At 41.1% G+C, this 13517-nt stretch overlaps 2 protein-coding genes across 6 annotated transcripts; both read right to left on the reverse strand.

The window, feature by feature from the left end:
- Positions 1-3510: 3510 nt before the first annotated feature.
- Positions 3511-7999, reverse strand: srsf1b (serine and arginine rich splicing factor 1b). Of its 5 annotated transcripts, XR_006845220.1 has the most exons (6): positions 7514-7993; positions 6774-6958; positions 6519-6691; positions 4782-5083; positions 4442-4530; positions 3997-4048 (listed from the first exon to the last, which is right to left on the reverse strand). XR_006845220.1 is itself a non-coding variant. In XM_046410669.1 (5 exons), exons 1-5 carry the CDS (start codon positions 7702-7704, stop codon positions 3886-3888), a joined length of 801 nt encoding a protein of 266 aa, XP_046266625.1. In that variant the 5' UTR covers positions 7705-7999; the 3' UTR covers positions 3511-3885. The 5 variants fall into 5 exon arrangements, 2 of the variants coding, with proteins under 2 accessions (XP_046266625.1, XP_046266626.1); XM_046410669.1 differs by lacking the exon at positions 4782-5083 and having other exon boundaries at positions 3511-4048; positions 7514-7999; XR_006845219.1 differs by having other exon boundaries at positions 3989-4048; positions 4442-5083.
- A 685-nt stretch (positions 8000-8684) lies between these two features.
- On the reverse strand, positions 8685-12823 carry pigs (phosphatidylinositol glycan anchor biosynthesis, class S). The gene is made up of 12 exons (XM_046410268.1): positions 12690-12823; positions 11894-12033; positions 11637-11748; positions 11471-11560; positions 11260-11351; positions 10758-11001; positions 10494-10636; positions 10281-10395; positions 10054-10199; positions 9793-9893; positions 9504-9714; positions 8685-9271 (listed from the first exon to the last, which is right to left on the reverse strand). Exons 1-12 carry the CDS (start codon positions 12706-12708, stop codon positions 8993-8995), a joined length of 1692 nt encoding a protein of 563 aa, XP_046266224.1. The 5' UTR covers positions 12709-12823; the 3' UTR covers positions 8685-8992.
- Positions 12824-13517: the final 694 nt, after the last annotated feature.

The raw sequence follows: 13517 nt of genomic DNA on the forward strand, positions 1-13517 counted from the left end.
ATCTAGATTAGACCTGTGCAGGGAAGACGAGACACGAAAATGCACTGTGGAGAGTATTGATCCAAAGCTAAATCAAGACAAAGACACCTGTGTAGTCTCAACCAGCAGATTTCAGCCAGTTGATGCAAACTGTGGTCACTCTGGCTGCTCTTCCCTTCTTTTAAAGTCCCCTTCTGCCCAAAAAATGTGTTTGGTTAATGTTGCTGCACCTGGGAAAAGAAGGATCAAGAGGTGCCATGAAAAGTTCTTGCTGGTTAATACGAGCAGCGATAAAAACATCTCCTTGTCTCCCATCAATAATACTGTTTACTAAAGGCACACCAGAAAGGCAGTGACCCCCTTTCTTTATCTGGGGCCAAATGAGTACTAGGTAAGCTAATCTGCGTTTTAATGAATCTTTGGAGACAATATTAATGGAAACCCTGCTCCTGCAAAGGTGTGATCATTTTTTTTTTCTTTTCACAACAGTACCTGGTGACCACTCACAGCCTATGAAGTATTTAAAAATGGGATATTTGTTCTGAGAACCAACAATTCATACATTTAAATTTCATTTGGGGTATTTACACCAAATGTCTATGTGCTTTTGAAGAAATGGTATAAATTGAACAAACCAAAGTCCTAAACTAAGGTACCACTCAGTCAGAAAATGTAAGTCTAAAGCTTTGCACTTGTGGTACTTAAAAAAAGATAAACACAATAGCATTAAAGTGTAAATTCAACTTTTATTGAAGAGAACAAAGCTTAAAGATATTGGAGATTATATTTAGCAAAGTCAAAACTCATCTTCTGCAGCAAAAGACTCACCTAAGAGAAAAGCAAAAAACATATTAAGGTTACATTCCCTTTGTCACCTCCCGGTCCTCCCTCTTCCACTGTTAATGGTTGCCCACTATTTACCACTCTTCTTACTTGCGTGGATCCATCCTGCACCTCCCAGCTCTCCTCCTGGTTTTGATCCAAGCTTTGCTCCTCTCAATAATAATAATGATTAAAAAAATTTGAAAAACAATCAATCATCAGGATGCCATCAGTGATTCCGTCTGTGAGGTCCCACACGAAAACAAATATTTTCTTTTGACTTTGAAGCCAATTGAGTTTAAATATTTCACTACAATGTTTCCAGTTTGATGGGGTTATGTGGACAGGGATCCTCGGGATCTTCTCCAGGTAAAATGCTCCTGCTCTATGTATCCATCCCGAAGCCTAATCCTAATCCTGAATCCTGGTCCGGCTCCGGAATGGGGAGACGGTGAGCCCAGTACAAACCTTCAGAATACCAGCAGAACCAAAGAGAAGGAGGCAAGTTAGAATCACATCTTCAGAAAATGCTTTAAGATTAGTTAAGATATAATCAATCCCTAAAAAACATTTGGATACTAAGAGCTGAGCATAAGCAGAAACACCAATGACCATTTATATCTCCAAACAGCTGGTTATGTACAGAATATGAAGATTATATACACATAATTGATACTGTTCTGACCCAGCACAGCATTTTATTATTCATCCATTTTCTATACCGCTTATCCATCAGGGTCGCGGGGGAGCTGGAGCCTATCCCAGCTGACTACGGGCGAGAGGCGGGGTTCACCCTGGACTGGTCGCCAGTCAATCGCAGGGCCAACACACAAAGACAGACAACCACACACACTCTCACACTCACACCTAGGGGCAATTTAGAGTAGCCAATTAACCTAATGGGCATGTTTTTGGTATTGTGGGAGGAAGCCGGAGTACCCGGAGAAAACCCACGCAGGCACAGGGAGAACTATTTTGTTTTATTCTACTATTATATGTTACTCTTTAGGTTCTATGTATGCACCAATCACCAAGACAAATTCCTAGTAATGTGAAACCTCTTCACTTAGAATGGCAATAAAGACGATTCTGATTCTGATTCAGTCTCAGTATCTCTCTCTCTCTCTAGTGCTGAAACAATTAAATGTGTTTTCTCTCCCTCTGTTCAGTCAAACACATCAACAGCTGTTCAATGTAGTCTAAATAAAATTACAGGGGGAACTTGCATATTCCAGCAAACTGAACAATTTACAAATATAGTGAATTTTAAATTCACTTTTATTTAAGTGCTCAATCAAACTAAATAATAAACTAATAATGGCAAGACATTTGATTTGATAGGACTACAGTAAACTTGAACATTTTTTTGCAAAAAAAAATAAAAGAAATATTTAAGACTGAAATAGCTTGCTTTCTGTTAATTCAAAGAACCTAAAATTAAATTTGTATTAATTAACAGAAAAACATCTAGCAGTTAGACCCAACGGGGCTGTACGTAATCTACGGAAAGATGCTATAAATTTCCAGTCTAATATCTGTAAGTAGCACCCGCGGTGGTACGCCTCATGTGCTTCATTTGATAAAACATACACACTGGCCCGCTTATATTAGCAACAGCAAAAAACGACCACACTTTCTGAGGGTGTGTGTCAGCTGTTTGAACCGATGTTTGAACTTTCCGAGCGGACCGTTAAGTGTTTTATCTAGCAAGGACATGTTTACTCTAAACTCTGAAATAAGGGAGATAAGGTTAAAATGTTAAGATGTGGCGCTGCAGCTCACCTCGGGTCCTCAAATTCCACGAAGGAATTCAGATCAATGTCCCGAATGATTCCGTATTTATAAAACACGTCCTCAACGTCTTTGATGCGGATGTCCGGAGGGAGATTCCCCACGTATATCCGACAGTCGTTACACCTCCGCCAGACATTTCAAGGATTCAAGGATAGGAAGGAAGGATTCAAGGAAGCTCACATTTACATGTTTATGGTACGAAATTAGGACTCAGATCCCGGGAGCATATAAGTAGTATATAAAAGGTGACAACTTGCAGTAATGTCGCCACCTACGGGGCTTAACGATTCAGACAAATCTGACCTTCAATGACACAACCGGAAAATCAATGTATGTATGTACTCGCTTAACTAACTGCACAGGTATTTACAGGAGGAAAGGTATCACCACTGCTTAGATATCCCCGTGGGACAGCCGGATTGACCAATCACAGATGGCGTACACCTCAACGTCATCACGTTGTGGTTGTTCTACTTGTGTTTCTGGTTTAAATGAAAGCTGAAGCTATAGTCACAGAAAAGTCTAAAGCAATTCGCAATATACTTAGCTTTACACGTCTCTTAGAATGTGTATTTAAGATGTTTTTAAGATCACATAAAGATTGGTCATACAGTAGTCTGACAAGTTAATTTGCATTTTTAATAATTTGTAGACTACCTTTACACAATCTTTGGCCATAAAAATTTTTTCTAGAATCAATGACAATAAATTTACACATTTAAGAACAACACAAATCATCCACGCAGCTACACTAATCTTTGCACAGGTAGAAAAGTTTAAGACAGTGAATTGAAACCATGAACAGGCATCAAGCCCCTGAAACACAACTGATTGTGACCAAGTGTGGGATGTTGTTTTTGTGCACAACCCTCTGCAGTAGCACAAATTCAGGAAAGGAAAAACAACCATCAGACATATGTTTTTGAAGGTTTTATTAAAAGAGAATAAAGCTTTAAAGATACTGGATAGTATACTTCAGAAAAGTAAGAAATAATTCTCCTCAAAAAAACACAGACCTAAACAAAAACAACAACAAAAAAAAGATACAAACCACATTCGGGGCAGCCTCCCAGACCCAGACCCCCAGACCCCCCCCCACTCACTCACTGTTAATGGTTGCCCACTATTTACCACTCTCCTTCTGCGTGTGGATCCGTCCTGCACCTCTCAGCCCTCCTTCTGGTTTTGATCCCAAAATTATCACTTGTAGCAGTGCCATCACAAATGGCATCTCTTAGGTCCCAAAAACAATTTTGATTATTTGAAAGCCAATTGAGTTTAAATATTTCACTACAATGTTTCCGGTTTGATGGGGTTATGTGGACAGGGATCCTCAGGATCCTCTCCCGGTAAAATGCTCCTGCTCCATGTATCCATCCTGTAGCCTAATCCTAATTCCTGATCCTGATCTGATCCGGTTCCGGAATGGGGAGACAATGAGCCCAGTCCAAACCTTCAGAATACCGGCAGAACCAAAGAGAAGGAGGCAAGTTAGAATCACAACTTGGGAAATAAAGGAAAAATATATAATCAATCCCAACTAGCAATTACTTTGGTTACTAAGAAATGTCAATAAATGAGTCTAGGGAGTTCACTTAGAGGAAAAACAAGGGACACCACCTACAATCAATCCCAAAAAAATGATTTACTTTTGAATACTAAAAGGAAAAAAACCCCACAAGCTTTGGATCTTCAAATACAAAGTGGTATACAGAACCTGTTATAACTGAAAACATTTCACAATGCCACACTACTGTCAAGTATATGTAAAAAAACAAAAACAAAAGAAAACTGAACAGCCTTATATAATGCAGATTTCACAGTTGACAAGGCACAGCCATCATACCATTGGTGCCATTTATGACTCCTCCTCCTCCTGTTTATCCTAATATGAACTGATTCCTCTCTTCCCATCCTATCCTGTTCCTCTGAACTCTACAGAGAGACACACAAGAAGGTCAAAGGACAGCAGCATATGCTTAAAAAGTAGAATCTTTCCAAATGAAGCAAAACATAAAGCATACAAGGAAAATCAGTAGAAGGAAAGTATAGAGAAGGTGCAGAGATGGTTAGGAAAAACAGTGATGAGGAGAGGGAAAAAGGAAGAATGACAGGGTCATCTGTAAAAATAAAAGCTAAAAAGAAAACTGGGAAAAAATAAATAAATTTGGGAATAGGGAACACACCGAGACAGCATAAACAGGTAACACGTGAGATTTTCCATGGAGGGTTTACAGATTTGTTGAGTGATCTGAAGATGTCCTCTCTGGCTCTGAGGTACACCACTGCTTTAGTTTTGGCGAATCTAAGTGCGCGAGCGAGAGCGGGAGCGGGAACGTCGAGGGGAGTAACGTGGAGATCCTTTGCTGCGACGAGGGGAGTAGCTGCGTGACCTGCTCTTGCTCCGGCTGCGGCTACGAGAGCGGGAACGACCATAGCTGGGGCTGCGAGGACCGTCCATCTTCACACGAATGTAGGCTGTTTCTCCCTAAACACATACACACGCACAAATGTAACTAAGCACTCATTGCCATGAGCAATTTTCTACATGATACTCATGGAGACAGAAGAAAATACTAAATAAATGTGTGGAGGAGATTTGTACATTTAGCATACTTACAGATGCAACTGTAGAATTAACACATGTACAGTACTTTGACCCTTGAATTTCTAACTGGCAGTACATATGTGCTCTTCTTCAATCACAGACACTATCTAGACACACCTCTTTATGGGGCTGTTTTTCAGGGGTTGAGCTCAGCCCCTTACTTCCAGTGAAAGGAAAACTTAATGCTTCAGCATATCAAGACATTTTGCACAATGCTATGCTTCCAACATTGTGGGGAAAGCCCTTTCCTATTCCAGCATGACTGTGCCCCAGTGCACAAAGCAAGGTCCATAAAAGACATGGTTGGATGAGTTCGGTGTGGAAGAACTCGACTGGCCCACACAGATTGCTGACTTCAACCCCAACGAACACCTTTGGGATGAACTGGAACAGAGACTGAGAGCCATCAGTGCCTGACCTCACAAAAGCTCTACTGCATGAATGGGCAAAATTCCCACAGAAACACTCCAAAATCCTGTGGAAAGCCTTCCCAGAAGAGCGGAAGCTGTTATAGCTACAAAGCTGTCTATGTAGAATGTAATATTATTAAAGTCCCTGTTGGTGTAATGATCAGCTGTCCCAATACTTTTGTCTATATAGTGTATAAAATAATGTATGCACACATCAGGAAAAAAAGAGTAATGCCAACTGTTGGGAAAATATCATACAACAGTACACAGTGTTATTGTAATTTGATCAAGCTTCGAAAGAGGTATCCATATGCATAGAAGTACTTACACAAATTAAATATTTACTATTGTGCTTCATTGTGGGCACTTCTGTCCTAACCACACATTCTAGAGACTTTATACACGCTGCATGCTTGGCAACGCTGACATGATTTGGTCTGTTTCTAGTCAATCTTGTGAACAACAAAAATGTTTCAGCACAAATATTTTTTACTAGCTCATCCAAACATTTAAAATGAAATCTTTGATATCAAAGGTGACTGGACTGAGAATATGGCATCTAAGAATCTTCTCAACATGACTTTCTGTGAAAACATATCAATCTACTTTAAAATGAAGACAGAAACGGCCAACTGCATTTTGTAGTTGCCTGAAACCACTTTTGGCCAATGATAATGCCTGCACAAAAAATATTCTTAAAATGCCAGCATGGTTGTCATCACTCCACAATAGTCAGGCAGAGCCAAAATTATGACACAAAAGAACACTACGTGGCTAGTGAAACTTAACAGTGGCCTTTGCTTACTATGCATTCATTTGCACCTTCACTTCTGCTTTCTTCATTTAAGAAACTTATCAATTCCAAAATATAGGCCTTATTAAGTTGCATGAAGCTGTAACCCTACCTCGTGAGAGCGAAACTTAGTGTTATCCAGTTTACGGACAGCGTAGGTCATGTCTTCTTTGCGTACGAACTCCACCACTCCGGTGCCATCGCGGTAAACATCAGCATAACATACATCACCTGCCTCTCGCATGTGATCCTTTAGGTCCTGCCAGCTTCCACTTGGGGGAAGACCTGAAAGGAAAGGTTAGTGTAGGACTCATACCTTTGGGTAAATAATAAGCCCGAATTGTGGAGAGGGGAACACATTACCCACCTGACACAACAACCCTGTACTCTGAGCGTCTGGAGGGAGGACCATACCTGGTCCTTGGAGGTCCCATTCCTCCTCCACCACCACCACCACCACCACCTCCCCTTCCACTTCTAGGAAACTCAACACGCAGGCGGTAGCCATCATAGTCATAACCATCACGCCCATAAACAGCATCCTCAGAATCCCTGTGAAATCCGGCAGGGAAATGCACACATACACACACACACCTTGTTTTAGTTTGTGAACCCAGACAGTTGGCTGATTGGTTTGTTTTAGTTGCAACATACCATCTTATAATTACTTATTCACACTGATGAAACCTGAGAGAAATAGTGATGAATTGGTGTTTGTGTTAAATGTCACTGGGACTGCAACTAACACCAATTAAAAAGCTGGAATGTTGAAAATGGCTTGAATGACTATAATCAATATGACTGCCAATTATGTTCTGTAATTACTTAAATGCAGCACTAAATACTACTGTTCCACCTGTAGTTTATCTACAAACTGGTCTGCCAGGTTGCAAGCAGTGCAGAAAACGTCTGTTGATTGGTGCAACGAACCCTCAGGTGCAAGTTAAACAGCTGAACTTTTAATTAAAGACAGGATTCTGTTTGTACCTAATAAACTAGAAAGGGAGTGCATGTGCCTGTTTATGTGAGTGGAAACATAATTTGAAACACTTTTGGGCACAACAATAAGGACATAAGGTTAATACATGGCGGAGGGCTGCAGCTCACCTCGGGTCCTCGAACTCCACGAAGGCAAACGGTGGCCCTCCTCTTCGGTTTTTCAGATCAATATCACGAATTGCTCCATATTTGTAAAACAAATCTTCAATGTCCTTTGAGCGGATGTCAGGTGGGAGATTTCCTACGTATATCCGACAGTCGTTACTCCCTGCTGGTCCTCGAACTACACCGGCAGACATGTTAGCACAAAACTAGCTAACAATAACGGTTACGGGAATTAGCAAGCTGGCTAACAGGTCCCCTTCAGCCAAACAAAAGATTAAAGACGCTTCGGTAGTGCCTTGTGTTAAATCCTATCGGCGAATTACACGTTAACTTTTTAGCTATAGCTGAAACAGCTGAAAACTTTCAGAGTGGATTTCACAACAATCAAATTAACAAGAGCTAAAACTTGAAAACTACGACCATGCGATTCGCAGCATTCCCTCAACAACGCGGTTTTCTTCACGATTGTGATGTCTCACAAACAGCTTTAAATGTGCGCACACCGCCACCTACTGTCCCGGAGTGTGAATCACATCCTACAGTGTGTGTTTACTGTATGTTGGGCTGAAAAGTTAATCTCTGACAAGCCTTTGAAAAACACAGGGGATGACAAACTATCTCACCTCAACGTCTGTCCAAATGATCATATGAAATGATTTCCATCAATAGACAAAATGAACCTTTGAACATCTGCAGTTACATAACAATTGAGTAAACTACATGTGCTAATGAAAATTATGCAATCTGACTGAAAACTTTAAAACAGCTACTAAACAGAGCTTAAGGTTAGATTGTTAGTCAACAGAATATGTAAGTATCCACATCATCATTTCTGGCTCTTTATATATTTAGCACAAATACATGTGTTAGTATATCTAAACAAGATTGAGGCTGGGACCCAATTGCTTGTGCCACATTCAGGATCAGTCATGGACACATGTGTAGTATAAACACAAGTACACCATGAATGATGAATGCTCCAGATATAAAAAAAGGTGAAAAAAAAATCGTATGGACCATCTCATGACATCGACATGTATCACGTGATGTTATTTCGTCAATTATTTTCAAGCTCAACAACAAACTCTCACATTCCACTTGCAGAAAATTATTGTAATAATGATATAAAATCAGGTATTGTCCCCTATTGCAAGACAAAGAATGAAAACACCAGTTACATATTTAGTCTTTTTTATTTATAACTTAAAATAGAGAGTGAATTCAAATATAAAACACATTTACAACAATTCAGGCTTTCCAGTACACAGTGTCATAAGAGACATTCATCACATTCATCTTAAAATTAACAGAAAACAAAACAAACAAACAAAAAAAAATCATGCATGATAAACCTCTCACCCCAATGCTTCAAGTCTTTTTTCATGGCTACCCTCGTACCTAAATATGAAGGCCACTGACTGTTTGTTCATAGTATGCTTTTGTTCAGACTGTGTTCAGCATATCTTCTCTTCAAGTGTTTTGTCAGTCCTTCTTGGCTTGCTTTTCCCTGCGTCTCTGTCTAGCTTCAGACATGATTTTGAGCAGTGACAGCAGAATAGGCACACACATGGGCAGGAAGAGTGGAATGTAGATAGCAAACTTCTGGTCATCGGGGAAGTACAGGAGGTGGAGGAGTGAAGGGTCAAAGAACGCCCTCTCTGAGGCCGAGATGGCCTCTTTACTGTACTGCAGAGCAAAGCCAAGGTTCCCGGCCTCCAGCTCAGCCACAGCCAGCTGCAGAGACATGACGGCACTGGACACCTGAGTGACAGAAACAACAATCACAGGTTGGATACAACTGATGCAGCTATAGGAAAGGAAGCTGTACAAGTAACAACTTGGTTTACGGTCTATTTAAACGCCAATTTATTGTTATTCATTTGTATTTAATTACTAATTTATATAATTTGTCCTCATTTTTTGTAAGAATGTGTTTTATACACACCCTATACATGCATACAAACCTAGTGATTTTCACAGCTATGCAGCTTACCTGTTGAGCAATATTATCATTGATAACAATGTTTCCAATCTGGTCCAGCAGCTGTGCCAGAGAGGTGATAGTGGTGGTTGCTGTTGCAATATTTTCCACACTACGACTCCACATGAGACGGTCCAGCTCCCAATCGGCTAGTCCTGCACTGCTGCATGGTGCCACCAGGAAGCCAGGGGGAGGCGTAGATGACTGCACACCCAGCAACAGTCTGACAGGACACGGTACAGCAAAGTTACCCCGTGTCTACAGAAAAACCAATACCTGTTGTACTTAAGCACCCACATACCGAAGCTGTGCGAGGAAGACTCCCATGACTTTGGCCATGTTGATGTTGATGTCAACAGGGAACGCAGCCTCTGGTCCATAGAGATCATTAACATTATAGACCTATAAAAACATGGATAAAGACCCAACATATTAAAACTATGAAAGCATGACAGCATAGCTAACAAATCACGATTAATGTATGACATATCACTTATAATATGAATAAACATTCACAATATTTAGAGTACCGTCACCCAGTGTTACCCTTTGATTATCTTACCATAATTCCTCCCCACCGTGGAGAGTGAAACGCATTAGAAACCACTTCCTTTTTCTGGCGGTCTTGAATGTGAAGGGGTGAATGGTGGGCATCCGGGACATACAGAAGAAAATTCAACACCGGGTTGGAAGATGCCGCATTTGAGCCTGAAAATCAAACAGTGACACAGATGTATGAACACCAAAACCAACTACACCCGTTTCTATTCACTGTGAATGTTCCTTTACCTAGTCTGGCTTCCACAGGATTGATGACATGTGCGAGGCTGTCAGAGTTGAGTGTGTAGGCGCTGCGGCTGCTGTCAAAGCGTGGGTTGACACCGAGCATGGCATAGTATAAGGTCTGTACAGAGATCATCCTCATTAACATACATCAGCTGAGCATCTTGTCATCATAGTGCAGGTGCTGTACATTCACACATTTGCGCACACACACAGTACCTGAGAATCAATGCTAAAGTTAGCCAAAGGGGCCAGTTTTGTAATCAGTGGTTGGATGTATGTCTCCACAGCTCCCTCTATGTCCCAGTGTAGCCGATGTGACTTCGGGTCTGGGTTCAACAGACTGAAAGTTATTTCATAACCTAAAGAGAAGACAGAAATAAGCAGAGAACAGAAGGAAAGAGTTCAGAGTGGCCATGTATACTGACTGGAACAAAAGTTAAGTTGGTATATTTTTGTGGCTGGGCTAACACAAAGACCAACCTGGGCTGGATTTAAAGGCTCTCATGCTGTTAGCGGTGCTTTCTTTTTTTTTGCCAGGGCTGAGGCGAACTCTGTCGCCGAGTGCAGCGATGATGTCGGTGTGGCCAAAAGACATCACCTGCAGCACCTGCTTGATCCGAGGCTCCAAGTGAGCCAACAATTGCTCTAGTGTCTTACCCACTCTCATCTGGGTACCAATACGCAACAGAGCTGTGCGTCGCTGACCGATATACACGTCCACATCCTGAGAGGAATGAAAGTACAGGTTGGTACTGGGTATTGTATTATCTTTAACTTATCTGGAGTGGTACAAATGATCCTCATTTCTGTTTCCAAGTTGTACAGAGTGTACTGTATTTAAGCAGTTAGTAGTTAGACACTGAGCAGATTATATCCTCTGAATACAGAAAAACTTGACTCCATAGAGATCCACGAACTTAGCTCAGAAAAGGCTAATTTCACTATTCATCAAAACATAATTTTTTATTTATTTATTTTTTACCTCAGGCAGAAGTGAAGAGGACTCTGGGATCACATACACAACCAAAGAGCCACATGGACTCTCACTGAGCATGTGCAGAGACAGATCCGCCTCTAAAGAAGATGAACAAGCGAGACAGTAAGAAATTACAAGCTGTTGTCTCATTGAGATAACAAAAGGTTGCGCATGTGAAGAGCTGAAAGGTGTATTGGATGAGCAGATGACTTCTCACCTGCAGCAGAGGGCTGCTTTAGGGCATCCTCCTCCATGATTGTAGCTGTGCGGTACCTGGTCTCATACCTGTATCTCAAAGCTGTGTCCTCTAAAAAGAAAAGAGCTTAAGAATTACTTCGCAGCCCTCGTATTTTGTCAGATCACAAACGGCATTAATAAATCACCATCGACTGTGTGTTCCTCATCCTGCGTCTGCGTCAGTGGGACCTTCTTCTGCTGTTCTGGCGTCACAGTTCCACGTGCAAACACAACCTCCACATCAGCGCTCAGCTGTAGCTGCAAAAGAAAAGAAATAAAAAGACATTTTTAAAAAAGGTACACATCTGTTAGACACACGTGGCACATGGACGCAAATTACATATGGACGATAAAATGAACTACAAGACAGAGAGATAGGGGTAATAGCGAAGCACAAGCAAACCTGCAGGTTGGCCAACTCTTTTATCTGACTGACAGGCAGCCATGCACGATATGTTTCAGTTGTTCGCCACCACAGAGGGACTCCTATGATGATGACCACTGCCGCTATGGACAGTGCAGCAAGCTGGCCACGTCTCCGCTCTGAAAGACAGACAGAGCAAGACATATAAGCCTACATGTCTACAGTGACAAACACACTGGTATAACAATGTAAAATTACAGAGTATTTTAATCATACTGTTTATCCCTCTGTGCCGTACATGACACATCACTGGACATTTAGTAAATATTTCTGAAATCTGTTCATCAAAAAAACAGCTAAATGCTGGATTGCAGACATACTCAAAACTCGATTTATGTAGAAGATAATAGAAGTTGTAGATGTAGAAGAAGATGCGAATGTGTAGTCTTAAAGAGGCAATAATAACTGGTCAACACACACAGAATGGTTGCAATACCTGGTTTACATTTAAAACTAGAAGAATATACTTTATGGGGAGATACGATCTCCTCTAAGGAACTACAGTGTTGCAGTTAACTGTGGAATAAAAAAAATACATAACAAAGGCATAAGACAGTAATGATAGGAATGGCATCATTGCTACAACTGCTGGTGCACCTAGCTAACTGTTAGCTGTTAGCTTCAGTAGATGTTAACATGTAAAGAACCGCGGCTCCGGCACACCACAACTGTTGTACATGTTAAATATTTTCTAACAGACTGCTACAGACTCGTGTAAATGCTGCCTTTTTGTTTAAAGGACACTGACACAGAATTCAGTTATGAACCTACTTACCCACTTCCGCGGTAGCCATTTCTGTCAATGAACTGAATGGGGTGCGTTTGTTATCACATCGCAGCCAGTCGCACGTCACATGACCTCCGTTAAGCGCAAACAGGGCGACTCATGGCTGCAATAACATACTTTGATGATCACACACAACACCTATACGTAGTTATTATTTGATTAAATTTAACCAAGTGTAATATGCACCCGTCAGTCCGTCTCTGACTCGATAAGCAGTAAGTTAATTTGAGACGTAGAGGATGACGGTTACCGCCGGCCCACCCAGTTAAAATATTAAACGGACCAACCGATGAGACTGCACTGGAATTCTTATATTCTTATATTCGCATCGATTTCAACTTTACTACGATCAAACCTCACGTTTGTGTGTTGATTTCTACATGTAAGTGGCTTAGTGAAATAGAAAGAGCAGAAGGTCCTGAGGATCTGTGTAACCCATGCAGAGGGCGCAGGGTCTGAGCAACCACCAAAAGAGAGGAGCTGGTCATTGAAATAGTAGAGGCACTCAGACAGTGCAGAGCCCCGGATGTATGTTATAGATATGAGCGACCATTGCAAACTTCATCATATCATCGGGGCGTGACTTTTTCAGCCTAGTTGTCCAGAGGCTGTCAGACAAACTTTTCACTATATATATTTACCAAATTTGCTTATCAGTGCTTGTGACATATTTTTATGTTCTGGTATTTTTGTACAGGTGCTTGTGTTCTTGGTAAATTGGCATGAGGAACAGGAAGTTTGGAAAGAGCTAGGCTTACAACACTATACAATGTAATGTAAGAACGCTATTGCATGATTGTTCAAGTGTCAGGAAAA

Source organism: Scatophagus argus, chromosome 14, assembly GCF_020382885.2.
Source record: "Scatophagus argus isolate fScaArg1 chromosome 14, fScaArg1.pri, whole genome shotgun sequence".
Taxonomy (NCBI): domain Eukaryota; kingdom Metazoa; phylum Chordata; class Actinopteri; family Scatophagidae; genus Scatophagus; species Scatophagus argus.